This window comes from Amphiprion ocellaris, chromosome 21 (genome assembly GCF_022539595.1).
Source record: "Amphiprion ocellaris isolate individual 3 ecotype Okinawa chromosome 21, ASM2253959v1, whole genome shotgun sequence".
Taxonomy (NCBI): Eukaryota; Metazoa; Chordata; class Actinopteri; family Pomacentridae; genus Amphiprion; species Amphiprion ocellaris.
In genome coordinates this window covers 26,134,427-26,161,205 of record NC_072786.1, presented here as the reverse complement: position 1 = coordinate 26,161,205, position 26,779 = coordinate 26,134,427, and the positions used below count along the sequence as shown (strand labels likewise).

The window sequence follows — 26,779 nt, the reverse complement described above, 5'->3', positions numbered from 1 at the left end:
GTTAAATATGTGAAAGTGGAAAGTAATTTTTTCTGGCTGTGTTTCTGATGTAGACATTTTCTGCCTGTAAGGTCCTGAGTGTGCTTTTTTCAAAAATGCACTGTACAAAAACTGATTATGCTCTAACATCAATGTTGGTGCTAATCACTGAAATATTGCAGACTGTTATGTTAAAAAAAAATAAATAAATCTTAGCTCTTTGTACATGGATAATTATATTTTTTAACATAAAAAACCAGCAGTGGTTCCATGCAAATACACTGGTATTTAATCCTGAAAATGAATTAATTTTTAATAGAATAGTATAGAATAGAATATTCTTTATTGTCATTATACAATGTATAACGAGATTGCAGAGCTTCTCCTTTACAGTGCAAGGAAATCTTAAAGTAGTGCAAAAACATATATTCAAATATGCAAATATTCTGTTCTGTTCTAATAGTTATGATCAGGGCTGATGTTGGTTAAAACGTCAAACAAAGTAAACAGTAATATTGATATCTGACATTTTTCTGGCAGTGTTTTTTGGCACTTTTGTCTTTAAGATCTTGAATTTAACTCTTTGTTTATTCTGGCATTGCATAAATATCATAATGCATCAAAATCAGTGTTATTGCTAATATCTGACGTATCCCAGACATAATTTTAGCATTTACTCTGTGGGAAATCATATGTTTTATTTTTTTAAATTAAAAACTACAAAGCAGCAGGGTGCAGTTTAAACAAACTAACATTTAAAGGTTAAAATCCTGCCAATAAATCAGTATTTGGTTGTTTTTTTGACACAATATGAAGTATGACCAGGTCTGAATTTTACATTTCTTTAAATATGCAAAGGAAGTTAAATGAAATATTTCATATTTTTATTACCTATTTCTAGCTGCTGATTCTTTTTCTGATCTCTGACTAATTTCTGCAGCTCAAGTATTAATATAATGATGATGTTTTCAACCAAACTCCTTGAATTCCTGACTGATCACACCTTTCTATGTAATTTCCTCCTCCTTTTCCTATATTTTATGTCTGTCTGTACTGTGAATATCTAACAAAGGGAAACTGACAATAAATATTCCTGAAAAAGTGAAATAGTTTGTCAGATAACACGATGTCTGGTCTGTGCAGCAGCAGCAGGTTGTTCAGACTTTACAGTGGGTTGTTTACACTCCAGCTGCAGCTTTCATTCGCTCTAAAACATGCAGCGTAAGGAAACGTACATTATTCATTAGGCAGTAGGCGGTGGTAGGTAATGCAGATTTTATGCAAATACTTTCTGGAGCTTCCTGCTGGAGGACAGAGGAGGATCTGAGCTGGAAGGAAACATTCAGAGACATTTAAATTACTTTTAGTGAACAGAATGCAAGATTTAGTTATATTGACTGTGTTTATGAAAGTGAGTCAAATAAAGGATCTGTAAATCAGCTGATCATTTCTCCAATTAACCACCAGACTAAAGGCCAAGCTACAATTAGCATTAATTAGCTGCAGCTGCTGAATGTTGGAGGAAGATTTACCTGCAAACAAGACAACACTAATGTCATCTTTAATCTGGATCAACCCATTTTGGGACCAAAATATGTCATTTATTGGTATTTCTATTAACTATTAATATTGTATGAAGGATCTGTAACATCTTTCTAAAGTAAGAGACAGAATTACATGTAAAATAAAAGTGATAAAACAGTGAAAGACTAATAAAATAGTCCAGAATTATTGAGGGATGCAGATTTAAACAGTTGCTTTAATCAACAACCAACAGCTTCATCAATCGTTAATTAATTAATTGTTGAATATATGTTGGTAGAACAACAGACACAAAAAAATAAAGAAACGGTGAAAAAACCCATCATGGAGTAGTGTAATGTGTAAAAACTATGAAAATGTGGAAAATAACAGCAAATATCTGCAAAATAAGGATATTTTAATTTAAATACAGTAAAATTGTAATTTTAAGTTTACACGTTTGTAAAAATGTGATTTTAATGTGGACAAAATGTACAATTTTGGACAGTTTCTATTTTAAATTAATATTTTTTTTTCCACTCAGCATGTAAATTGATTTTTAAATCTGCAAAATAATAGTTCGGAAAATTTATTTACCATTTTTCGGTCCTCAATATACTTAATTTTTCCTTTCAAATAATGGAATATATCTGTAAAATAAGGATATTTTAATTTAAACACAGTAAAACGTGTCAAGGTCACACATTAGTAAAAATAAAATCTTAATATGTATAATATGTACAATTTTGGCCAGTTTCTATTTTGAATTATTTTTTATACTCGGTATGTAAGTTGATTTATAAATATGCAAAATAATAATTCATATATACATAATTTTCCTTTCAAATAATGGCAAATATCTGTAAAATAGTGATATTTTTTGCTAATTTAAATACAAAATCTAAAATATCTGTTTTTATTGTTTTTATCTCTATGTACAGCACTTTGACTGAAAGCGCTTTATAAATAAATTTATTACTATTAAAATACAACAAAATAGTGTAATTTTTATGGATAAATGTTTTCCATTTATAAAAAATACAGATTTTTCATGTGGACATTCTGTACAGTTTGAACGTTTTTACAGTAAACATGTAAATTAAACCTTATTAGTCCTGTTATCTGTAATTTAACAAAACAGTGACTACTTAAAATACCAACGTAAAAACTGTTAAACATTTTTCATTTGCTGTTAAATTATGGAAACACAGTCCCAGTGTACTTTGGCATGTTTTGGATATCTTGGCTCTGGTTGGAGGGCATTAACCGTCTCGGAAGTGTTTGTCATGGTGCCCCTTCATCAGCCAAACTCCCACAATGCTCTCTGCTTTAACATGATCTGTAATCTGAGTGATCCTTACTGCTGTCACATGCTGTTTATTTATAACATTTAATCTATTTTAGTTCTAAATACTGGTTGTTGGTTTCCTTTCATGCTAATAATCGGTGTCGATATTGCCTCTAAAATAAATACTATGCTGGTTGAACCATAATATTTACCAATAAAACAACCAGGGATGATTTGTTGGATTTAATGAACCCACTCAGCAGAAACCAGATTTAAAATGGAGCCAACAAACTGTTTCACACTTCATCTGTGGAGTGAAAGCCTGAACGCATCGGTTTTCTTGTTTTTTTTTTTTGTTTTGTTTTTGTTTCCTTGTTTGTTCAGTTCGGCTCCTCGGTCGACTTGTTTTTTAGCGTTTGGGGATGAAATGAAGCCGGTTTGAACCCAGTAAACACCAACGATGAGCTTTGACCAGGCGGCAGCAGTAACCAGATCCTTCAGCAGCATCCCTCAGCGACCGGGTCCGGTTACCGTGGGCTCTCTGGGACCGTTTCCATAGAGACGGGCAGAAGGGGAAGAGTGGGGATTGGTTGGTTGGAGGCAGGTGGGGTTTCACCTGAGTTTGACGTGTCCATCATCATGTTTATTACGTCGTAGAGAGAATGTCAAAGTGTTTTATCTGCTACTCTGCCTGATACTAAACATTTAACTCAATAACTGTATTTTAATGCCTCAGGGGACTCGAGTTGTAGTTCAGTCTAATCAATAAAGAGTCAATCAGTCAGAAAATTTATCAGGAAAACTTTATACGATGAGTAATTATTTTAATTTTTTATTGAATTGTGGAGTTTTTTTGTCTGTAAAATGTCAGAAAATGATGAACAATGTCCATCAGCGTTTTTCCAAAAACCAACATAACAAATGTCTTGTTCATGGACAAGGAAAGAAACCAGAAATTACTGACATTTAACAAGCTGCAATCAAATGATTTAGATTTATTTTTATTCAGTGATGCTCTAAAATACAGACTAAATGTTGGTTTTTCAAAAAAACTTGTCAGAAAACTTTAAAAATTAAATTCAGTAGTGCTACAGCTAACAGTTTTTTTTTTTTTAAATTGTTGTCGTTTTGCCTGTAAAATCTCAGAAAATGGTGAAAAAATTCAAAAAATTTTATTTCAAGGTCACATTTGTGAAAACACTAATTTTTGATGTGGACAATATACACAATTTTAGCCAGTTTTTACTTTTTGATTTAGATTTTACTGTCAGCGTGTAAATTAATGCTGTTTTAATGATTTTAAAGTCCATAAAACACTAACTAAATTGACAAAAACACTTAACTGTATTTTAGTGCCTCCGTGACATAAAATTGTAGTTAAATTTAGTCAATAAACAGAAAAACTTGTCAGCAAACTTTAAAAATTGAATTCAGTAGTGCTACAACTGACAATTACTTTCATTTTTTTTTATTAAATTGGTGAGTTGTTTTGTCCGTAAAGTGTCAGAAAGTGGTGAAAAATGACCATCAGTGTTTCCAAAAAACCAACATGACAAATGTCTTGTTCATAGATGAGGAAAGAAACCAGAAATGAATCACATTTAAGAAGCTGCAATCAAAGGATTTAGACAGTTTTTCTTAATCAGAGAGATTAATTGCTCATCAAAACAGCTGGTGTTTAGTTTAATACTTGACAAATAATTGATTCATCTTTAGATATCTGTCTTTCAGTTATTGTTTTGTTCATTGATGCTCTACAACAAATGTTGGTTTTTGTTGTACATACAAAATGATTAACTGAAAATAAACAATCAGTAGGTTAATTGCTACTGAAAATAATGGCAAAAAGAAGGAAAATAATGTCATGTATTTGTAAAATTAGATTTTGGCTGATTTACATGCAGTAACAGTAATATTTAATGGCCACACATTTGTTAAAAAACATATTTAGTAATGATATTTTCTGTGATTTTAAAGTTTGTAAAACAGCAAAAGACGACTGACTGTCCTTGAATGCACCACCAGCCCCTTTTTAATAACGACGAAACTCCTAAACAGTGAGGAATGTTTCGTCATCATACTTGACCGATTAGAAACCAACGTAGTGACAGATGTGAACAGAAGAATGTGTCATGATGATGCAGAAACACTTGGACTGCGTTCTTTAAATAAACTCAGGGCGTGACGACAGGTTTTATGAGTCACTTTATTTGTGTTCGAGTCGCTGAATTGAGCCTTTTGTGTGTTTAGACTCACACCCAGTAAACACAACCAGGCCGAGCAGGTGGGACCGGTGTGATGAAGCTTCCTGCTGAGGAGGCAAAACAACACAAAGATGATGATGATATTAATAGTAGTAATGGAGGATCTCTGGTATCAGCATGAGTTTCAGTCTCTGCTGTGTTAAATGAGAACCTCCAGTCCGTCCGTTGGAGTTTGACCCCGAAAAGTTCAATCTCCATAATAAACCGGATCATAAACTTTTGGAAATGTATAACTGCAGGTCCTGTGAGGTGCCAACTTTCCATGATAAGACTGTTATCAGCAAAAATAATAATATCTTTAATGCAGCCATGCAAAGAAAAAAAGTAGAGTAACAGGTGTGTATTAGGTTCTTACTCAACTGTGGTAAAGTTAATAATCACTGGTCAGATTAAGAACCTCTTTCTATGTCTCTACTAACTCTTTTTAATTTTATTTTATTCCGATTTTATAGAGTCTAGTACGTTTTTAAAATAGTCTTTTTGCATGTTTTGTGATGTTAATTGCTGTTGCTACACTGCAATTTCCCCTCCAACCAACTTCAACCAACCATAAAGAATCAACCAACCAACTGATCACCCACAAACTGAACACAACAACCAACCAACCAGAAAACCACAACCATCCAACCAAACAATTAACCACAACCAACCACCCAAAACTGAGTGACCAACCAACCACAAAGAACCAATCTAGCAACCAACTAAACAGTAAACCACAACCATCCAACCAACCTAACAACCAACTAACCAACCAACCACAATTGAACAACTAACCGCAAACGATCAACCAACCAGTAAACCGCAACCAACCAACCAACCAACCAGTAAAATGCAACCATCCAACCAACCCAGCAACCAACCAACTAGTAAACCACAACCATCCAGCCAAACAATTAACCACAAACAACCGACCACCCAAAACTGACCAGCCGACCAAAGAACCAATTTAGCAACCAACTAAACAATAAACCACAACCATCCAACCACCCAACGACAACTGAACAACTAATTGCAAATGACCAACCAACCAGTGGACCACAACCATCCGACCAACCTAGCAACCATTCAACCAACCTAGCAACCAACCGACCAACAGCTGAACAACTAACCACCAACCACAAGGAACCAACTAACTGAAAAGTTAACCACAAACTGCAACCAATCAACCACAAAAAAACAACTAAACGGTAAACCACAACCATCCAACCAACCACAAAAAACCAACCAACCAACCAACTAAAGAATTAGCCCCAAACAATCAACCATACAACCACAACCAACCAACCAACCAACCACAAGCCTACGAAGAGTATCAGCCATAAAACCCTTATCACAGTTAGGGTTATATGATGCTCTGAGTTACAATGAAACCTTCTGTAATGATCTATAATAATAAAATAAGATTTCCTCTGTTTATCTTTCAGGTTCAGGACGACCTTTACCTGTTTGATCTCTTGCTCACCTGTAAACCTTATTTTACTGACTGTTGGTCTGATGACGTCTGACTGAACCTCCATCTGAACCTCCAGCCTCCATCTGCAGCAGCACAATGGTAAAATAAACCAACACTCTGAAGTGCTCTCTGGTGCTCTTCTTCCTTTTTAAAAAAAATGTTTTTAATGTTCTATTATTATTTTTTTTAAATCTGGCTTTTATACTGCTTGATTTCCATCATTTTTTAAAAAATACTGCACTTAACAGATAAACACTTTAAATCAGAACAAACACTGCAGATTTTGTCTTTCATTTCTTCCAGTCAGAGTTTATTAGCCACAGATCTTTTTAATGCTGCACTCTGAAGTTATTTGAAAGGGTTTCTGACTGGATGACAGACTTTTTAATTGCGGTCTCACAGGGAGGGAAATGTTGTTTGGAGGCTTTGCTCGGCCTCCTGCTGTTTCTGTTCGGTTCTCAGCTTTCATCCTGGTCTTAAAGTGAGACCGACGTCTGGTAGTAACAGCGTTTTTTCGTCTGCAGAGCGTATGATGTCTGACAGCAGCTGCTATGGCCTGCAGCAGCGGTCAGAACAATGCCGAGACTCTGGAGGGCTTCCACGAGGTGAACCTGGCTTCGCCCACCACACCTGACCTCCAGGTAGGTTCCTCCACCAGCAGAGGTCCTTCTATTTTAGCACATTTCAGGACAGACTTGTGATGAATCAGACAATTAAATGTGTGATAAACGAGGATTAGAGCCACTTTTACACCCTGAATATATAAATCTAAACCCTGTCATCTCTTGTATTAGAAAACTAAATCATCAGAGTGTTAAATAAGCTGCTTTTAGGTGCATCACACACACCAGATTGTTCATTTTGAGTCGCAAAAACAGTGCTGTTTGTCAATTACTGAACATGCTAAAGACACATTTCTAATGACAAATGTGGTAATTTTTACATGCTAGTACTGCAACTGATGACAGATTAGAACATTGATCATTCTACTGGTTTTATTACAGAGACTATTCAATCAGTAACATTAATTTCACTTTGATTTGGCTTAAAATTGCAGTGATATCTTGCATTATGGGATAGTGTCAGACTTAAATGCACTTCAGTACAATACTGTGTTTAAATATTATGAAGTTTAAAATGTAATAGTTTAATTGTGCAGCTGTCTGCTATCAATAATCAGCTGTATTGATCGATAAACTAAATATAGCTGAACTTGATTGGTTCATTTTATGCACAAGAAGAGTCACATGATTTGTTAAATGCCTGCTTTTATGTGAACAGACTCTGAAGCAGAAAACATGAGTTGAAGAAAGTTGAAAACCACCTTCATACCTGTTCACTCACACTGAGGCTTTACTTTTTGTTGAGGTGATTTACACAAAGAAAGTCTGACTATGTTGAACTGGCTTCATGGTTCAGCCTCTGATCTGCACACTTAACCTACTCATTTAGTTAACTGGCATTTTTAGGTTTAGTTTATCCAGATAACAAATATAAATCCTGGATTTGTTGAACTTTCTTTGTAGATTCTCAGTTCACTTCAATTTTATTTATTACCAATTACAATTCACATTGTTTCAGAACACCTTATAGAACCCATATGGCTGAACCCCCAGAGCAGCCCTAAGGAGACAGTGGCAGGAAAACACCTTTTTAACGGGAAGAAACCTTGAGCAGAACCTGGCTCTTTATGTGGGGGACCCATCTGCTGCTGGAAGGAGGGTTGAGAGGGACAGAAGAAGTAGAGGTGGTGAAGGAGAGGGATGGGAGAAGAGGAGGGTGACGGACAAGGAACATATAACAAACAGCTGGATACATGCATGATGACATAAATGATACATACAAAGTACAAGCTAGCGTGGAAACTGATTCATAAATTTACTGTTATGGTGTAAGGCTCTGCTGGTAGTAAAATTCAAACAGTAAATAGATGAACATATCAAGTATAGTGAGGGCGATGCAGAGTATATTGGTGGAAATGTGCAGCTGGAAGCAGTGGGCTGGAGGAAGGTCAGCAGCAGCAGCATCCCACAGATGGAGATTAGGCCAGTTGGTGGGAGAACCACCACAGATCTGAAGCATCCAGCTCTGGGATCAGGGACACTCGGAGAAAGGACACAGGGAGAAACAGAGTGAGTATAATGCAATAATGGTATATATATATATATATATATTAAATCTAATGGTAGATAGAGAAGGGCTCAGTGCATCCAGAGAGGTCCTCCAGCAGCCTAGGCCTGTAGCAGCAGAACTAGGGGCAGAACTAAGGGACGTCCAAGAGGAAGACTCCAGCTGACCCCCTCAGGGTCCCCCAGTCAGTCCTAACTATAAGATTTGTCAAAAAGGAAGGTTTTAAGCCTGGTCTTAAAATTAGAGAGGGTGTCCGCCTCCAGAACCCAAACTGGGAGCTGGTTCCACAGGAGAGGAGCTGATAACTGAAGGCTCTGCCTCCCATTCTGCTTTTAGAGATTCTAGGAACAACAAGTAAGCCTGCAGTCTGAGTGAAGTCCTCCAGACCTCTATTTTGCTGTTTTACTATAAATTCGACATGATAAATGTCTCTTTCCTCATTGGATCTCCGTGTTATTCTGCAGAACCAAGCGGACCAGCGCCCCCCGGACCAGCGCCCCCCGGCCCGCCACAGCACCCCGCCCACCTCCCTGTACCGGACCCACAGTCTGGGAGCTCCTCCTCCGGGCCTGAGGGCGGACCAGCTCCCCACCCAGCCGGTTTACTCCACGCCTCGACACAGCCACAATGGAAGGTAACGCAAACGCACCGAGGCTCGGCGCTGGCGTCGGAGCTTCCCGCTTTTGATGTGACTGAGAGTGTGGTTTCCATGGTTACAGCGTGCCGGGCCTGGAGGCGGAGTCGGCGGAGGGAAACCTGGGAGGCGACATAGAGGAGATGAGCGCTCTGAGCGACGGTCTGTCGAGGCTCCGGAGCCCCTCAGTGATGGAGGTCAGAGAGAAAGGATACGAGAGGCTGAAGGAGGAGCTGGCAAAGGCCCAGAGGGTAGATGAGACACACAACAGACACACAGCAGATAAACACATAGACACATAACACAAATGCACAACAGACACACAACATAATACATATATACATAACACACACAGACATAATGCACACACATACCGATACAGACCTAAAACAGAAAGACTCACACAGCGACACACACACAACACTGTCAGATAAAAAACATAACACAAATAACATACACACTGACACGGTTATAGATACACAACACCCACATACAGAAACACAACACAGTAGACACAGATACATTTACACACATAGTCACAAACATACATATATACACACACACATACAACACAATACACAAAACAGCATTAACACACACACACACACACACACACACACACACACAAACATATGGCTCTACTTTGATTTTTATTCTTTTCTAACATCACAGTTTGCTTTGTAGAGTTTGTTTACATTTTTTCTGGAAGTCAGACTGTTGCTCCTCCTTCCTGATGACATCACACAGGTTGCATGAGCGCTGATTGGTCAGTGACCAATGTGTAGTGTCACAGCCAGAAATTATGGCTCCAATTAGGCACATAAATTTAGCTTTTATAACCTGTTTTTATGCACATTTTGAAGTAAAAGTGAACTCAAACAGCAAAACTAAGACTCTTTATGTCCTTATTTATATTTATATCCTCGACATCACTGATAGAGACACACCAGCAGTCTTAAAAATAAAGGATTAGAAGTTGCGATTGAGAGTGTGTGTGTGTGTGTGTGTGTGTGTGTGTGTGTGTGTGTCACTCAGGTCGACGTCGTGTAATTTTCCATATTTCATTTAAATACATCTTTTAACTCCTTTTTGTGCCTTTTTTATGATTTATTATGAAATTTTCACACATATTTCACTAATTTTTTTTTCTTCATTTCTTTGTTTGTTGTCGCCATGCTACGATTTGTTCATTTGGCCATTGTTTTTCTGTTGTGTCGCCTTGTTTTTTTGTGTTATTGTGTGTGTGTGTGTGTGGAAGGAGCTGCTGTTGAAGGATGAGGAGTGTGAGAGGTTGTCTAAAGTCAGAGATCAGCTCGGCCAGGAGCTGGAGGAACTCACCGCCAGCCTCTTCCAGGTCGGTTCGCCTTCACCCGTCTGTCCTTATTCCTTCATCCAGAGGCCAGACAGAAACCAGACAGGAAATATGAACATTACTGACACAGGATTTGTTATTCTTTAGCAGCAGCTGGATAAATCAGTGGTGTCAAACTCATCTTAGTCCAGGTTCCACATTCAGCCCAATATGATCTCCACTGGACCAGACCAGTAAAATCACAGCTTGATAACCTATAAATATCAAAAACTCCAGATTTTTCCTTTGTTTAAGTGCAAAACAGTACATTCTGAATATGTTCACATTGAAGGGATTATCTTTTTACAAAACAGTATGAACAAACTGGATTTTCTTAAGAAAAATAAGTTCAATTTCAACAACATGATGTCACAGTTTATCATTTCCACATTACAACTTCCAGATCACAGTTTATCTACAAAGGAACAAAACATTCAGTCACAGTTATCTGGAACTGAACAATATACTATTTTACTATATGATCAAAACGACAAAAGTCAGACAAAAAAACAACAAAAACAAGACAAAATGTAACAAAAATGATACAAAAAGGACAAAAACGAGACGTGAAACAAAACAAAAAGCAAATGACCTCCGAGATTAAAGTTTATTAAAAAATCATCCATTGAGGTTTTTTCCGCACATTGAAATTTCAGACTGTTTGAACAACAGTATCTCAGGAACTATAAAATATAAAAATCTTAAATTTTTGCAGTTATTTCTCATCATGTCAATGATTCACAATCTGCAATAGATCAAAGCAGATAAAATATTCTCTGATTAAAAGTAAACTGAAACAGTCTTGAAAAGTCCCATCTTTGAGCATGATAACAAAAAAACTGATAATGCAGAAGTTACCAGAGAAGGCGTCACTCGGGCTACAGGAAGTTAATGTTGGCAAGCAGAGAGCATTGTGGGGGATTAGGTAGCAAAAGGGCGCCATGACAAAGACTTTTGTTGTTCTTAATGACCTCCGACCAGAGCTCATGTTTGAATCATGCCTCTACCAACTAGAGCAGCATTTTTATATCATATCAGTGGTATGTCATATGTGTTGACTAAACTAGCTGTAATAGTGCAATGCTAATATCCATGATATGTAATTTGTGTCATCAATTAACCAATTATTGACAGGTAGTGCTGTAGATTAAGAAATTATTCAGAATCCTCTCCCTTTACGCCACCAAGGAGAAGAAGAAGAAAAAATTAATTCTGAATAATGAGCACTAATAAATGTAAAATCAACAAGACCAAATAAGAATAAAACACATTTAATCAATGTCATTACCACTTGTAAATAAATATGACAATTTGCTGTTCTTTTGGATTCAAATACTCAACCTATCTTTGACAAACAACACGTTTGATGATATCCCGCTTTAGTTAAAAATACTGTGATAACATGACAGCAACATTAATTAAAATATACAACACTTGTTAGTTTCGGCCCCAGTTAAAGCAGTTTAAGTTTGGCTGGATAAGTCTCCATGAAATGCGATTCATTTAATCAGTTAATTTAGTTTTAATCTAATTTTAAAGAAACTGTCGGCCTTTACAGCATCTTCTTCCTTTGGTTTTTCCTCCGTGTTTTCGTCTCGTGGCGTTGGGACTGTTGGTGTTTCTGTGTTTTCTTTAAATGTGTGCAGAAAAGAAGCAGCCTTTAGTAGCTTTATTGTTTTGTGGTGTTTATTTGAAACTCTTCTCTTAAGTTACGCTCATGTAGATACCGCTTCACTGTCAGAATAAAGACCTCATCCCCGATGTGCATGTTTCTAAAAGTGTCTCTGTGTTTTCCAGGAGGCTCACAAGATGGTGAGAGAAGCAAACGTCAAGCAGGCGAATGCTGAGAAGCAGCTGAAAGAAGCCCTGGGCAAGGTGACCACACTGAATCCTGTCAAGGTTTTAACTGGGCATGAAATTCTCAGAAAGATGCAGATGTGGTGTGACTTCTGGGAACTGAAGTAATTGCATTTATGCTTTTATGACTGGAGGGAATCTCTTCATGCCAGCTGCACAACCAAACTAAAGTCTTTAAGACATCTGATCTCGCTGATGCATGTTCATGTGAATGGCTAGAGAGGAATAACCGATGGCATAAATAAGAGTTCTTAGGCAGCATTTATTCATAAAATGACATAACGAAAAAGTCTACAGGCCTTCTGAGCAAGACGAAGAAAGACCTCCATCAGCCAGAAAACATTATTAGAGAAGTTTCAGCTGGGTTGGAAAAGATACAAGAGACAAAATTAGTGAAGATTTCACTTAAAACTACCCTCAGAAACAGCCCAGATGTTGACTTTATACTTCCTTCTCACTAGATACAGCATTCCACTTTACGTCTTGGCAAGAAGAAGGCTTAAACTGAGATGAAGTTACAACTGACTTCCTTTAAGACCCAACATAAGCTCTGCAGAACCTGTATTTGTAGATAAATTGTTAAAATTCTACATGATTTTTTATTTGTGTGTTCTCTTGAGATCATATTTATTATGTTCTATTTATAAATTCAAACCATGATTAAGTGAACGAGTAACTTTTAATCCTCCGTACAAGCACTAAATCAGTTAATCAGTGGCTCCTAGCTAACCTAGTTGAAACAGATGGCATAACTATGACAAGTTACAGGTTAAGTTAGCTTCAGACCAAATGTAAACCTTGTTGCTGCAACCGACTGCAGGAGATTGTGTTCAGATATTTATTGTTTTTGGGAGGAGGAGGTTGCTTTGGGAACACATTTGCACATTTCAGGATCTCGTTTACATATTTATTTCACTTTTAACACTGCTGCTTGTTTATCTTGTACACTTGATAGCTACAACCATCAACATTTAGCATAGATCGATCAGCCACAACATTATTACCACTGACAGACGAAGCAAATAACATCGATCACCTTGTTATAATGCAACGTTCTGCTGGGAAACCTTGAGTCCTGACATTCATGTGGATGCTTGAGATGTACCACCTAAACATTGTAGATCAGGCAACCCTCCACCCCCCACGGCAGCAGCAGTCCTTGATGCCAGTTTCCACCCTCAGCAGGACACCATGACACACAGGAGCATCCTGAGGAACTCGACAGAACTAAGATGTTCACCTGGGTTCCACACTCCTCAGATCCAATTCTTACTGGGTATCTGTGGGATGTACCAGGATCAGCCTGATCTAGGTAGGTCCCACCCTGCAACCCACAGGACCCACAGAACTCACTGCCACCATCCCAGTGCCACAGGACATCACAGAGGTCCTGAGTCCATGAACCACTGGGTCAGAGGAGTTTTAGCAGCACAAAGGAGACCAGCACAATATTAGGCAGGTGGTCATAATGTTATGCCTGATCGGTGTATTCGCTAGCGTTGTTTTTACACCAAAACACCAAGTCAGATTCCATCCATCCATTTTGTTCCGCTTACCTGGGGTCGGGTCGTGGAGGCAGTTGAAGCAGGTTGTTCCAGACGTCCCTCCCCCCAGCAGCGCTTTTAGGCCAGACGAGTTACATAATCCTTCCAGCGAGTTCTGGGTCTGTCCCGAGGTCTCCTCCCAGGCGGACATACTCGGAAAACCTCCAAAGAAAGTCTCTCCAGAGGCATCCAAATCAGATGTCCAAACCACGTCAACTGACTTCTTACGACATGAAGGATCAGCAGCTCTACTCTGAGCTCCCTCTGGATGTCTGAGCTTCTCATCCTATCTCTAAGGCTGAGCCCAGCCAGCCTGTGGAGGAAGCTCATTTCAGCTGCTTGTATCTGCGTTCTCATTCTTTTGGTCACTACCCAGAGCTCCTGGCCATAGGCGAGGGTTGGAACGTAGATGGATGGTAAACTGACAGTTCGGTACAATGCACACCTTACTGTTGTCGCCACACTGATCCACCTGTCCATCGCATGATCCAAGTCAGATTCCTCATTTGCCCTGCAAAAACTCTAAATCTTACCAAGTCTGTTTGTCTTATTTTTAGTCCAAATGTCTCATCCCACTTGATTTAAGATAAATTTACTTAACAAGAGACATTTCAGCAGATGGAGGGACTTGTTTTAAGACAATGCATCTTAAATATCTTGTTAAGTCAAATCTTGAAAATATCTTGTTTTCAGTAGAATTTTACAAGAAAACTCAAAATAAGTTTAACCCTCATGTCGTCCTGCAGGTCAAATTAACCCGTTTTAAAGTTTGAAAATGTGGGGGGAAAAAAAAAAATTCGGAATGAAACTTCTCATGTCCACATTTTCAACATTTTTGGGAAATCTTTGAACATTTTTTGGTGGGAAAAAAAGAAATGCTAAAAATGTTTCTTAAGAACATTCACATAAAAAATCAACCAAAATCCAGCGAAATTTGATGGATTTTGGTTGATTTTTATGTGAATGTTCTTAAAGAAAATATTAGAAGTTTTATTGATATATATGGAATCAATTTAGATATTTTTAGGATTTTTTTGGAAGATTTTTACTCATTTTTTGAAAATATTAACTTTTTTTTTTTTTTTTAAATAAAACCTTTAAGGGAAACTTTTAAAGAATTATTGGAGTTTTCTTCCTGAATGTTTTGCAAATTGTCAGAAATTTTGGGAAATTGTTTGAAGATTTTTTCAGATAAGGAAATAATAATTTTTGGTGCCCATAAATGAGGACAACAGGAGGGTTAATACATCTCAAATTAGGAGGTTACATGAAAGCGAAAATCTATTTTTGAGTGAAAAACTGCTTCTTTTTTTTTTTTTTTTTTTTTTTAGCATGTCTGCCTTATTTTAAGACACCTAAGCTTGACAATCCTGGTAAAATAGAGCTTAAAATAAGTTTTCCCAGCTAATTTTAAGATCTCAATATTCTAAATATCTTATTTCAAGAAATCTTACCAAACCATATTTCACTTGTTCTATTGGCAGATTTTTTCACTCATTTCAAGGTAAAAATTCCTTGAAAAAAGTTTTTTTTCTTGTTTTGAGAGGGGCATTTTTCCAGTGATCCTGATTCTGTTCTGTCTCCTGTTCAGATCGACGTTCTCCAGGCCGAGGTCCAGGCCCTGAAGACGCTGGTCCTCTCCTCCCCCACCTCCCCCGTTGGTGAACTCCCCTCTGCAGGAGTAAAGACTCCCTTCAGAAAAGGCCACAGCAGGAACAAGAGCACCTCCTCCGCCATCCTGGGCACCCAGCCCGACCCGTCGGCCACGCAGCCCATCGTACGGGAGTGTAGAGAGGTAAACATGCAACTCGGTAAACACAGTAAAACAATAATAAATAACTGCAGCTTCACCGTGTGACGTTCACTGTCGTTCACATGCAGCTGGACGGTCAGCTGTTCGGTGAGTTCAAGGCCTGGAAGGAAGAACCGACGCTCGACCGGAGCTGCTGCTTCCTGGAGAGAGTTTACCGAGAGGACATCTACCCCTGCCTCACCTTCAGCAAGAGCGAGGTACGAACACGTGGATTTGATATTTTGGTGCAAAACAGTCAACATGAAGCACAAGAACATTTTCCAAGAAGCTCATCAAATCCAAGGAATCATAAAAGTAATAAAAAGCAGTAGGAGTTTCTACAGTGTGCAGGATTATACCAATGATCCCCATTATTTGGAGTGAACAGCGTTAGATATGCTGTTTTTACTGATTAACTGATTTGGTAAACAAGTTTTTTGCCCCAGAGTGTTTTCTGTGACACATATCTAGGAAAAAGAACAAAGTGGCTTCTCTCAGAAATCCAGTGTAGACATTGTTAATGTGGTAAATGACTATTCTAGCTGGAAACGGCTGATTTTTAATGGAATATCTCCATAGAGGTACAGAGGAACATTTCCAGCAACCATCACTCCTGTGTTCTAATGCTACATTGTGTTAGCTAATGGTGTTGAAAGGCTCATTGATGATTAGAAAACCCTTGTGCAGTTATGTTAGCACATGAATAAAAGTGTGAATTTACATGGAAACATGAAATTGCTGAGGTGACCCCAAACTTTTGCACAGTAGTGTAACTCAGAAAAAAAAACTGAATGCAGTTGATGACCCACACTTGGTTCCGTTAAGAACGCGTGGCTTCTGGCTACTCTGACGTGCTCTTGTACTCCGTCGTGGCCCCAAAAATAACAAATATATTCAAAAAAATAATTGTCCAAACTCACAATTATGAACAGATGTATCATCAATTTATTTACCGTCTGGAGTTCATCAAATCTACAGAGAGCAAAGTCGTTGCATCAGTCCTCCACGCCACGGTCAAAAACAATTCGCCTCCTGTTTGCGGCACACCTGTGGCAATTAGTGTAGCCTTTAAATACACTGGTGGTCACAGCACCACGTACTGGTTACTGATTGAAATGGCTGCAACAGCAGTTTTATTTTTAACAGTTCCTGAGTTATCGTTGTCCGCACATAGCCTCACGTTTCAATGTAAGAAAAAGCGTCTGAATAAAGTGGGTCAACAGAAAAGTTTTTAAGAACAATGATCTCAGAAAGTACTTGATAAATCAACCTAAAATTTCACAGATTCCCTTTTAAATATCTATAATGTGTGATTAAAAATTGTCAAACAATTCATAGATGGTTGAACAGAAAGATCCTGATGATTTGAAGTGGAGGAAATTCTGAAAATCATATCACACGGACCCTAAAACTGGACAAGAATACAAAACTAAACTTATACAGTTCTTTTAATATGAAATACTTGGTCACAAAATTTTTTTTTTAAAAAAGTAGTTTTCTGTGAATTTTCACAACTGATTGAGCAGGTTTATCAAGTTGTACCACTGAACTAAAGTATTGGTAGGTGAAATAATCCAAGCAGAACAGAGTTTTGGAGTTTGAGAATGGTTTTCTGAATATAACCAAGGAAAACAGTTTAAAGTATGGGCATATAACGTTGTTTTCAGTCACTGTGGTCGCCAGGATTTTATCTTCAGTAGTTCCTGTTTTTGTTCACACAGCTTCAGATATCACTGTGTGAAAAAACATCTGAAAAAAGTGAGTTAACAGGCTTTTTATTTTTTTTAGAAAAATGATCTGGGAAAGTACTGGCAGTTCTTTAAAATAAATTATCTTGTAAATTATTTTATATATCAAGCTAAGATTTTGCAAATAACTTAATAAATATCCATATTTTATGCTTTATAAAGATTTCAAACAAGTCAGAGATGGCTGAGCAGAATTTTTTCCTAAAATGTTATGATTTGAGATGGAGTAGCCCAGATCGGACTATATGTGACGGCATCAGCTTTTTTAATATTTGAACTCAGCGATAACCAGAGATTGTTTGATCTGCTTGGGGGCGGCTGAGACTCAGGTGGTAGAGCGGGTCGTCCAATGATCGAAGGGTCAGCGGTTCGATTCCCGCTCTGTCCTGGTCATGTGCTGTTGTGTCCTTGGGCAAGACACTTTACCCACCTGGCCTCCAGTGCTGCTACTCACACTGGAGTATGAATGCGTGTGAATGTTGGTGGTGGTCGGAGGGGCTGTAGGTGCAGATTGTCAGCCACGCTTCCGTCAGTCTGCCCCAGGGCAGCTGTGGCTACAAATGTAGTTTACCACCGCTGAGTGAGAATGTGTGAGTGAATGAATAATGGATTCATTGTGAAGCGCTTTGAGTGCCTTGAAAAGCGCTATATAAATCTAATCCATTATTATTATTATTGTCCGATATTACAGATTCTGAATTGATGACATGATGACAAATAACAGTAAAAGTTTCAGGTTTTTGTCTTTAATAATTTCTAAGATACTGTTGTTCAAACAGCCTCAAATTTGAATGTGCCGAAAAAAAACCTGCTGAAAGTTAGTCATCGGGTGATTTTAAAAAAATGTTTTAATTTAAAAAAAAAAAAAAAAAAAAAAACTTTAATCTCGGAGGTCATTAAGTGTCACAGAAGTCTTTGTCATGGTGCCCTTTACTAGCTAAACTCCCACAATGCACAGTCAGACAAAAACTGGTGAAAGTGGGTTAATGGGCAATTTTTTAAACAATCATCTCGAAAAATATTTAATATTTCAAGCTAAAATTTCACAGATACCCTTTTATACATCCAAAGGCTGTGATGAAAACATTTCAAGCAAATTGGAGATGGTCAAACAGAAGGGTCCTGACGGTTTGAAGTGGAGGAAATTATGAAATTCATGTCACATGGACCCTAACAGATGCATAACACTGGATTTCTTCTTCCCTAAAAATAAAATTCAAGTTAAAGGTCACTGTTTCAACACAGATCAGGAGATTTTACGCTACTCGCAGATGGCGGTCGACATATTTCATATCAGTAGAATAAAATATGAGGCGGTTAGAAGCAGTGGTCTAACCCACAAAATGTTCCAACTGAGTTTTATATAATTCTGTCATATTTTATGGTCTAGGTTTTAGTGACAGAGTGGTCTAATCCACAACCCAAATACAGCGTTACAGTGGCACATTCTGGAAAGAGTAAACTTTGAACCCATTTTTCTCAAAAACTACAGAAAGTGGGTCATACCACTCTGCTTCCAAACCCTTCAAAAATAACCATCATAAATTTTTATTTTCCTCGTAGCTCTGCATTAAAACAACCTGTTGACTGAAGCAGCTGCACGATTGGTTCATTTTGTGCAGAAGAAGAGTCACATGACGCGTTAAATGCCTCATTTTGATGCAGAAAACTTGATTTTTAAAAAATGTTTTTTTAGTTTAGTCGCACCAACTTAGAGAAATAAAGCCTGGAGTCAGACTTCCTTCGTAGTGTCGTCCTCTGCTGCTGCTATTATTTAAAGTGTTTTGTTGTCGTCTTGTTCCTCAGCTGGGGTCGGCCATCCTGGAAGCCGTAGAGCAGAACACGCTCAGTGTGGAGCCGGTCGGTTTCCAGCCGCTGCCGGTGGTCAAAGCCTCGGCGGTGGAGTGTGGAGGACCAAAGTGAGCAAACAAACACATTCCTACACTCGTCACTTCTTTCTCCTCTTCATCAAACTTTCACTCCTTCATCGTCTCCATCTTCCCTCACTTTTCCTCCTATAGCGGGCGAATGGCTGAGCTCATCACGTAAGTCTGACTCTCTACGTTTCTGTAGTTTCTCCTCGGTTAAACCTGCCTGGCTCCTCCTGACTCATAACCTTCAGTCCTTCCTCCTTCTGTCCAGGTTTATCAAAGCGATCCCGACGAGACGAACCTTGATAAATGCTCATCCTTCCTCCCTCTCCTCCCTCCTTTGCCTCCTTGAGTCGTAGTTTTGCTCCTGTGCAGTTTTGTTTTTTAGGTCAATGATTCAATTTTTTCCCACTGTGGAAAGAAATGAAAACCAACAACTGACTCGATGTGTCTTTTATAGAAAATGTGCCCTGAGCGGTCAGACCAAAACCTGTAAGCACAGAATCAAGTTTGGAGATTCGTCCAACTATTACTATGTGTCTCCCTACTGTAGATACAGAGTGAGTATCCACACACTTTAGTCCTGTTGAACATTTTCACTGTTGTGTTCATGGCCAAATCTGTTGTTGTAAAGTGTAATGGTAGAAATACGACGTAGGAGGTGCAATCAAAAAGTCCTGGGACTGTTGAAGTCAGTAGATGAAGCTGTCTACATCAGGACCAGTACAGATGTTTTTGTGACCACAAAGAACAAACAGCAGCTAGATGATCCATCTTTCATGTTAGGGATGTTCCAGTCAAGTACTTCTTTATTATTTAGTGTCAGTGGAATCCTAATCTGGTACAATTTTCCTCAATTACACATACTTTAAATAATTTAACATTGTAAAAATCAATCCAGTGTATCTGGTTGACAACTGAATAGCTCTGCAGTGCGTTAAGAAAAGTCATTCCTGTATCGGTTCTACAAGGTCCAGAAGATGGAGAAAACCTATTTTCTCTCCATGATGTCAATAAATGTGTTGTAGATCAGCTGTAGTACCTGGTTGTTCCACCAGGTGGAGCCTCTTACTGTTTAGTACTGTAGAGACCAGAGGAGGTGTCACTCAGACTACAGTTTATGTTGATGAGCAGAGAGCATTGTGGGGGATTAACTAGTAAAGGGGCACCATGACAAAGACTTCTGTGATGCTTAATGACCTCCGAGATTAAAGATTTTTTTTTTTTAAAAAATCATCTGTTGACGCATTTTTTTTTTCTTTTGAAGATAAAAACCTGAAATTTTTCCTGTTATTCATGATGTCATTGATTCAGAATCTGTAATATTGGAGTAGATGATACAATCTGTGGTTATGGGTTATAAAATATTTTAAATATCAAGCAAAAATTTCACAGATACCAATTTAAATATCTGTAGTTTGTAATGAAAACAGTTTTAACCAAATCAGAGATGGTCGAACAGAAGGATCCTGACGATTTGAAGTTGAGCAAATTATGACATTCATGTCACTTGGACGTAAAGACGCGTAACGCTGGACTTGTAGTTTCCACAACATTAAATTCAAGTTGAGGAGTCACTGTTTCGACACAGTTCAGGAGACTAAATGCTTTTCAAAAATGGTGTTTGAGATATTTAGCTAACAGGACGTTGAGGAAACATTACAAGCATTACAGGAGCACTGGGAGCAGAGTTTTACTGTGCAGGCAAAATCAAATTAGGTGCAGGTTTTGGTGTATTTTATTTAAACTCAAAATCTCTGAACTTTTTTAACACACCTTGTACTCTATGCTCAAGGTACATGTACATAAACAGACAGATATTTATGCTTTAATGTCCTACACAGATCATTTTAGAAATGACTTTCCCACGAGTGACAAAAAGCCCCGAAGCTCGTCCTTGTCGGAAGATTTGATTGGGCTCGCTTAATATTTCTCTTCAATAGAACTTTATGTGGACCAGCGTCAGAAGAAATTCTTTTATCTTTGAGCGTCGGTCTTAATTCGAGATATCCTTTAACGGTGCAGCCAGACAAACTCACATTGTTTTAATAAAGAAGTCAATAAAAATAGCTTTCATAACTTTCATAGCTCCTTCCAGCTGTGAACTGAGTGCACCGACGGGATGAACTCCCAACGGCTCGACTGAGGTTTTGTTGTTTCTGCAAAAGCTGCTATGACTCAGTGCAGAAAATTAACATTTTGCTGTGTCTTTTGCTTATTATCAGAAACACTGAAGGCATTTATAAAACAGGATTAACATTACAGAGGAAGGTGAAGCCTTCAGGAAACTGACTGAGGTGTTTGAAAGGGAGATAAAGATCCTTTTTTAGGAATCAAAAGTCGTCTTCTTTGAATTATGACTCGGTTAAATCTGAACTCACAGGCACCAAACACACCGATGTCATTATTTCTGATGTCCACGCATAGAAACAGCAGAACTTGCCTGAGAAAGTTTTCTTTTCATCTCCAGTGGTAGTTGTCTGTGCATCCATCGGTTCAGCTGCTTTTAATGGAAATCATTTGACAAATTGTGAAAAATATAGTCTAAAAACACTAATTTGTACCTGTCGGATTTATAGCTTTCCAGGCAAGCAGCTCCACATTCAGAAACAAATCAGAGATCTTCTTTAGAATACAAAGATTTTTATCTGGATGGGATTTAAATTACAGGAGGTTCACAGAAAATAAATGCAAGTCTAATTAATACCGTGTTGTTAAAATCCTCCCATTTCCAAGAGAGACAAAAATCCACCCTGAAATGGAAACGGACAGAAATACAAACTTGTAGAAGCATAAAACATCCAGATTCATGAAGTGGCTTCAATTATGAACTCTCTGAACTTCACTCTGAAACTGTTTATTCATCTGGAGCCTCAAAGAAATTTCACAAACACAAGCTTCAAACTGCTGGTTGGTGTTTTCTAACATTTTCTGTCTCTGGTTTTTCATCCTCAGATCACAGCGGTGTGTAATTTCTTCACCTACATTCGCTACATCCACCAAGGGCTGGTCAAACAGCAGGACGGTAAGACAAAATGACACAAAATGATAGACAAGTAACCAGAAGCAGACGCTACAAAACAAAAAAGACACAACGTGAAACCAAATGATCACATGACAACTGCAAATAAACAAAAAAAATGCTTCACAAAGTCAAGACAACAAAGAAACACAAAAAGAAATGAAAAATAACTACAAAATGAATCAAAAGTGGAAAAAGATGACCTCAAAGACACAAAATGACAACAGAGCAGCTGCAGACTCATGCAACAACCATAAAGTTGCTATAAAGATGCAAAAATGCCTATAGATAGGCAAAAGACAACCACAAAGAGACACAAAAAGATTATAAAGGGATACAAAATAACTGCAAAGATGCAAAAGACAACTACAAAAAGACACAAAACGTCTAACACGAGACTCAACATAACTACAAAACAACCATAAAGAGGTGATAAACAACTGCAAGGACACAAAAGTACTGTAAACAGGCAAAAGTCAACAACAAAGAGACATAAAACTACAAAGAATGTTAATGTCTTTATTAGGTAACTTTCTCTACTTTATACCAAGTTAGAAATTAACAGGAGAAGACAGATTAGCAAATTAAAGGTATATACAGTGGAATTAGTAGGTCAGAACCATTATAAACAGGCTACAGACAACAAAGAGACATAAAATTACCCCAAAACAGCTACAAAGAGGCAAAAGACAACTACAAGACACTAAATGACTATAAAGAGATGCAAATTAACTATAAATGATCACAAAGAGATGTAAAAGGGACACAAAATAATGCACAAGAGATGCATAATAACTAGAAAACAACCAGAGAGACACAAAAAAATGCAAAATGACTATAATGAGGCAAAAGACAACTACAAAGACATAAAACTACTACAAAGAGACACAAGACAACTACAAAGACACAAAACTACTACAAAGAGACAAAAGACAACTACAAAGACACAAAACGACTACAAATAGACAAAAGACAACTACAAAGACTCAAAAACAATTGATGAAAGACCCTAACCTGCAGCATAACCATACAATGACTACAAAGAGGCAAAAGACAACTACAAAGACACAAAACTACTACAAAGAGATAAGACAACTACAAAGACACAAAACTACTACAAAGAGATAAAAGACAACTACAAAGACATAAAACTACTACAAAGAGACAAAAGACAGCTACAAAGACACAAAACTACTATAAAGAGACAAAAGACAACTACAAAGACACAAAACAACTGACAAAAGACCCTAACCTGCAGCGTAACCATACAATGACTACAAAGAGGCAAAAGACAACTACAAAGACACAAAACTACTACAAAGAGACAAAAGACAACTACAAAGACACAAAACTTTTTAAAAACTCCTATAAAGAGGCAAAAAAAAACTACAAAGACAAAACGACAGTAAAGAGATGCAAATTAATTATGATATGGCTACAAAGAGACAAAAGACAACTACAAATTGAAACAACTATAAAGAGATGCATAATAACTACAATACAACCACAAAGAGACACAAAACGACTACAAAGAGGCAAAATGACCATACAATGACAATAAGGCACCAAAAGACGACTACGAAGACACACACAATGGCTAAAAAGAAATGCAAGACTATAAAAAGACACAAAAAGACGATAACTGGATGCAAAGAAAGAACAACACGACTACAAACAGGCAAAATGACCATAAAATGACAACAAAGTGCCAAAAGACGACTACAAAGATGCACAAAATGGCTACAAAGAGGCAGAAGACGACCACATGGACACAAAACAACTGAAAGAGACACAAATTAACTACAAAATGACAACAAAGAATGTACGTCTTATTTTTTCTGTACTTTATGTGAAGTTATAGGTTAACCAGTTGCCATGGTAACCCAGTGTGTTGTTGGTTGATGAAACGTTGTCTTTGCGTTCTCAGCGGAGCAGATGTTCTGGGAGGTAATGCAGCTCCGCAGAGAAATGTCCTTCGCTAAACTCGGCTACTACAAAGACCAGCTGTGACCGACCAATCACAGCAGACTCCCAGTTGAAGCTCCGCCCCCATGCTCCTCCCCCATCCAGGAAGCCCCGCCCCCCTCAGAGTGGATAATCTATCCATGGAGGACGGTTTTCACTCATCGGTTCACATTTACTTTATTCAAACACTCCAAGATGTGAAGAAACGGACTCGAGGTGAAATAGAAACTGGACTTTTGCTTTATTCCTCCCGTATAAAAACGCTAAAACAATGACAAAAAAAATCAGTAAATTAGAAGAACAAGGCTGCAGGAAGAGATTTTAAGTCCTAAGTTACTTATTAAAGACAATTTTCTGGGCAGAAATGAAGATTTAGAGTCACTTTGTGAGGAGAAAAATCTAGAATTTACGGAATATAGTTGAGATATTTTGACAAAAGTTGATAAAAAGTTGAATAAAGCCCGAAATTACCCAAAAAATATCTTATTAGAAATTTCACAAGAAAAACAAATTAATTCCATGTATAAATATCTAGTTGTATGAATTATTATGAGAAATTGGGTAAATTTTACACAAAAAACAGTAATATTTACAGAATAAGGTCATAAAAAACAACAAAAACACAAATTTTCTCTAGAAAAATATCAGATTTGAGATTAAAGTTTTATTGTCAAAATATTTACAGAGAAAGTTGTAATTTTATGAGTTTAAAGTTGGAATTTTGAGAGGAAAACGCAATAAATTTGACATAATACAAGTTGTAATAATAATAGTTAAAAAAATAATAATGAGTTTTTACTCAGATCTGAAACTTTTTTTGATTTTTGTTCTGTTAAAATGCAAATTAAATCAAACTATTCTTCATAATATGATTTATTCCTTTAATTATGAATTATTTCTATTTAATATAATTTTTTTTGTCTTCAGATTGCAGCTTTACTCTCATTTTGACTTTTATCATAAAATTACAATAAAATAGCAGCCTTTATTTTGGAAATAATTGAACTTCTTTTCTTTAATATGACAGCTTTTTTCATTTTTCCATAAAATAAATTACATTTTTTTCCTGAAATTACAACTTATTTACCAAAATATTAGAACTTTTTTCTTGTAAATTGTGACTATTTAAAATTTGAGCCTTTAATTACAAAATTAGGACACACCTATCAAGATATTGACATTGTTCTCCAATGTTCAATTATTTTTTTCTTTTAAATATACAGCTTCATTTTTGCAGTAGATATTTTTCCTCAAAAATATGTAGAATTTCCAGTTAAATTTCTCTGATATTGTGATATTTGTGTTAAAATATGCTAATTATTCCATAAATCTTGTTTTTCCTCACAGTGGATCTAATATCTTCTTTTTCTGGGTTTCTGTCATTGTGTTTCAGAGAAATAAGACGTTAAAACAATCAGTTGTTGTTTATTAAACCGTGTAAAAGCTTCTATTTAATGTGAGTTTATTGAGGTAAAGATAATCAGAAGGGATCATTTCTGGTGTTTTAAAGCTGAAAAATGACGTTTATTTATCGTTTCTTCTGACGTTTAGTTTCGAGGATGAAAAACGAAATAAACGGATTTTCTGACGCCTTTAAATTCTGATAAACAGCTGCTGATGTTTGAGGATTCGTTGTGTAGATATTCAGACTGTGTGTGTGTGTGCATGTGTGAGAGAGTGTGTGTTGTTGTGTAACTTTCTAAATGTTAATTTAATCTCTGAATCTCTCCCACTTCTAAAGTCGCTCCCGGTTTGGTTTTAGTGCCTTTTTCTCTCAGACACTCTGAAATAAAACAGTGATACCTCTGGAACCACCGCTGTCTGACTGTTTCCTCTCAGGTAAGAAACACAACACGCTAGAATGTGTTGCACCACACAAACTAAACACTAAACATTTAAACAGACTTTTTGCCAAGTGACTTTTACAACCCAAAATGGCTCATAGTTGCTACAAAGGTTAGCATGGGAATATATGATGCTTTCACCTGAGGATGTCTGATACTTTAATATACAGGAGGTCCTCGGTTTACGACGTCCTCCACCTACAGCGTTTCATTGTTACATCAGAACTGGTTACGTGGAACTGGTTGACGAGCAGAGCGGATGAATACGTCGTCACGTGGCGCTATCAGACGGCTTTGTTTCCATTCTCTGGTTGCACTCCACCTTGGATTGTGCTACATTCACTAACTTTTTGTCCTTCATTATGGCTCCCAGCCACTGTTCCCTCTAAGCTGTGCAATTGCACACTGCTGACACGGTCTCCGCGCACAGAAAATCTGCGCTGCGCACAAAAAAAAAAAATCCAACCTAAATTGTAAATAAAATAAACACGTAACAATTCATTCTGTGCTATTTTT

General features: G+C 37.3%; 1 protein-coding gene across 5 annotated transcripts in view; it reads left to right on the top strand.

Annotated features, from left to right (window-relative positions):
- The window catches only part of rab3ip (RAB3A interacting protein (rabin3)), a 29,268-nt gene extending 3,038 nt beyond the window's left edge, over window positions 1-26,230 (top strand). The window contains exons 1-14 of one of the 5 annotated variants that reach the window (XM_055006682.1): window positions 3,238-3,392; window positions 6,477-6,604; window positions 7,030-7,146; window positions 9,100-9,269; window positions 9,355-9,520; window positions 10,528-10,623; window positions 12,418-12,495; window positions 15,613-15,816; window positions 15,903-16,031; window positions 19,368-19,480; window positions 19,583-19,606; window positions 19,893-19,992; window positions 22,388-22,457; window positions 24,382-26,230. In XM_055006682.1, coding sequence (XP_054862657.1) covers window positions 7,057-7,146; window positions 9,100-9,269; window positions 9,355-9,520; window positions 10,528-10,623; window positions 12,418-12,495; window positions 15,613-15,816; window positions 15,903-16,031; window positions 19,368-19,480; window positions 19,583-19,606; window positions 19,893-19,992; window positions 22,388-22,457; window positions 24,382-24,464 — 1,323 coding nt within the window. In that variant the 5' untranslated portion in view covers window positions 3,238-3,392; window positions 6,477-6,604; window positions 7,030-7,056 and the 3' untranslated portion in view covers window positions 24,465-26,230. Of the gene's footprint in view, window positions 1-3,237; window positions 3,393-6,476; window positions 6,605-7,029; window positions 7,147-9,099; window positions 9,270-9,354; window positions 9,521-10,527; window positions 10,624-12,417; window positions 12,496-15,612; window positions 15,817-15,902; window positions 16,032-19,367; window positions 19,481-19,582; window positions 19,607-19,703; window positions 19,852-19,892; window positions 19,993-22,387; window positions 22,458-24,381 lie in introns of those variants that run through there. The other 4 variants (XM_055006681.1, XM_055006684.1, XM_055006683.1 and 1 more) reach the window with 4 other exon arrangements.
- Window positions 26,231-26,779: the final 549 nt, after the last annotated feature.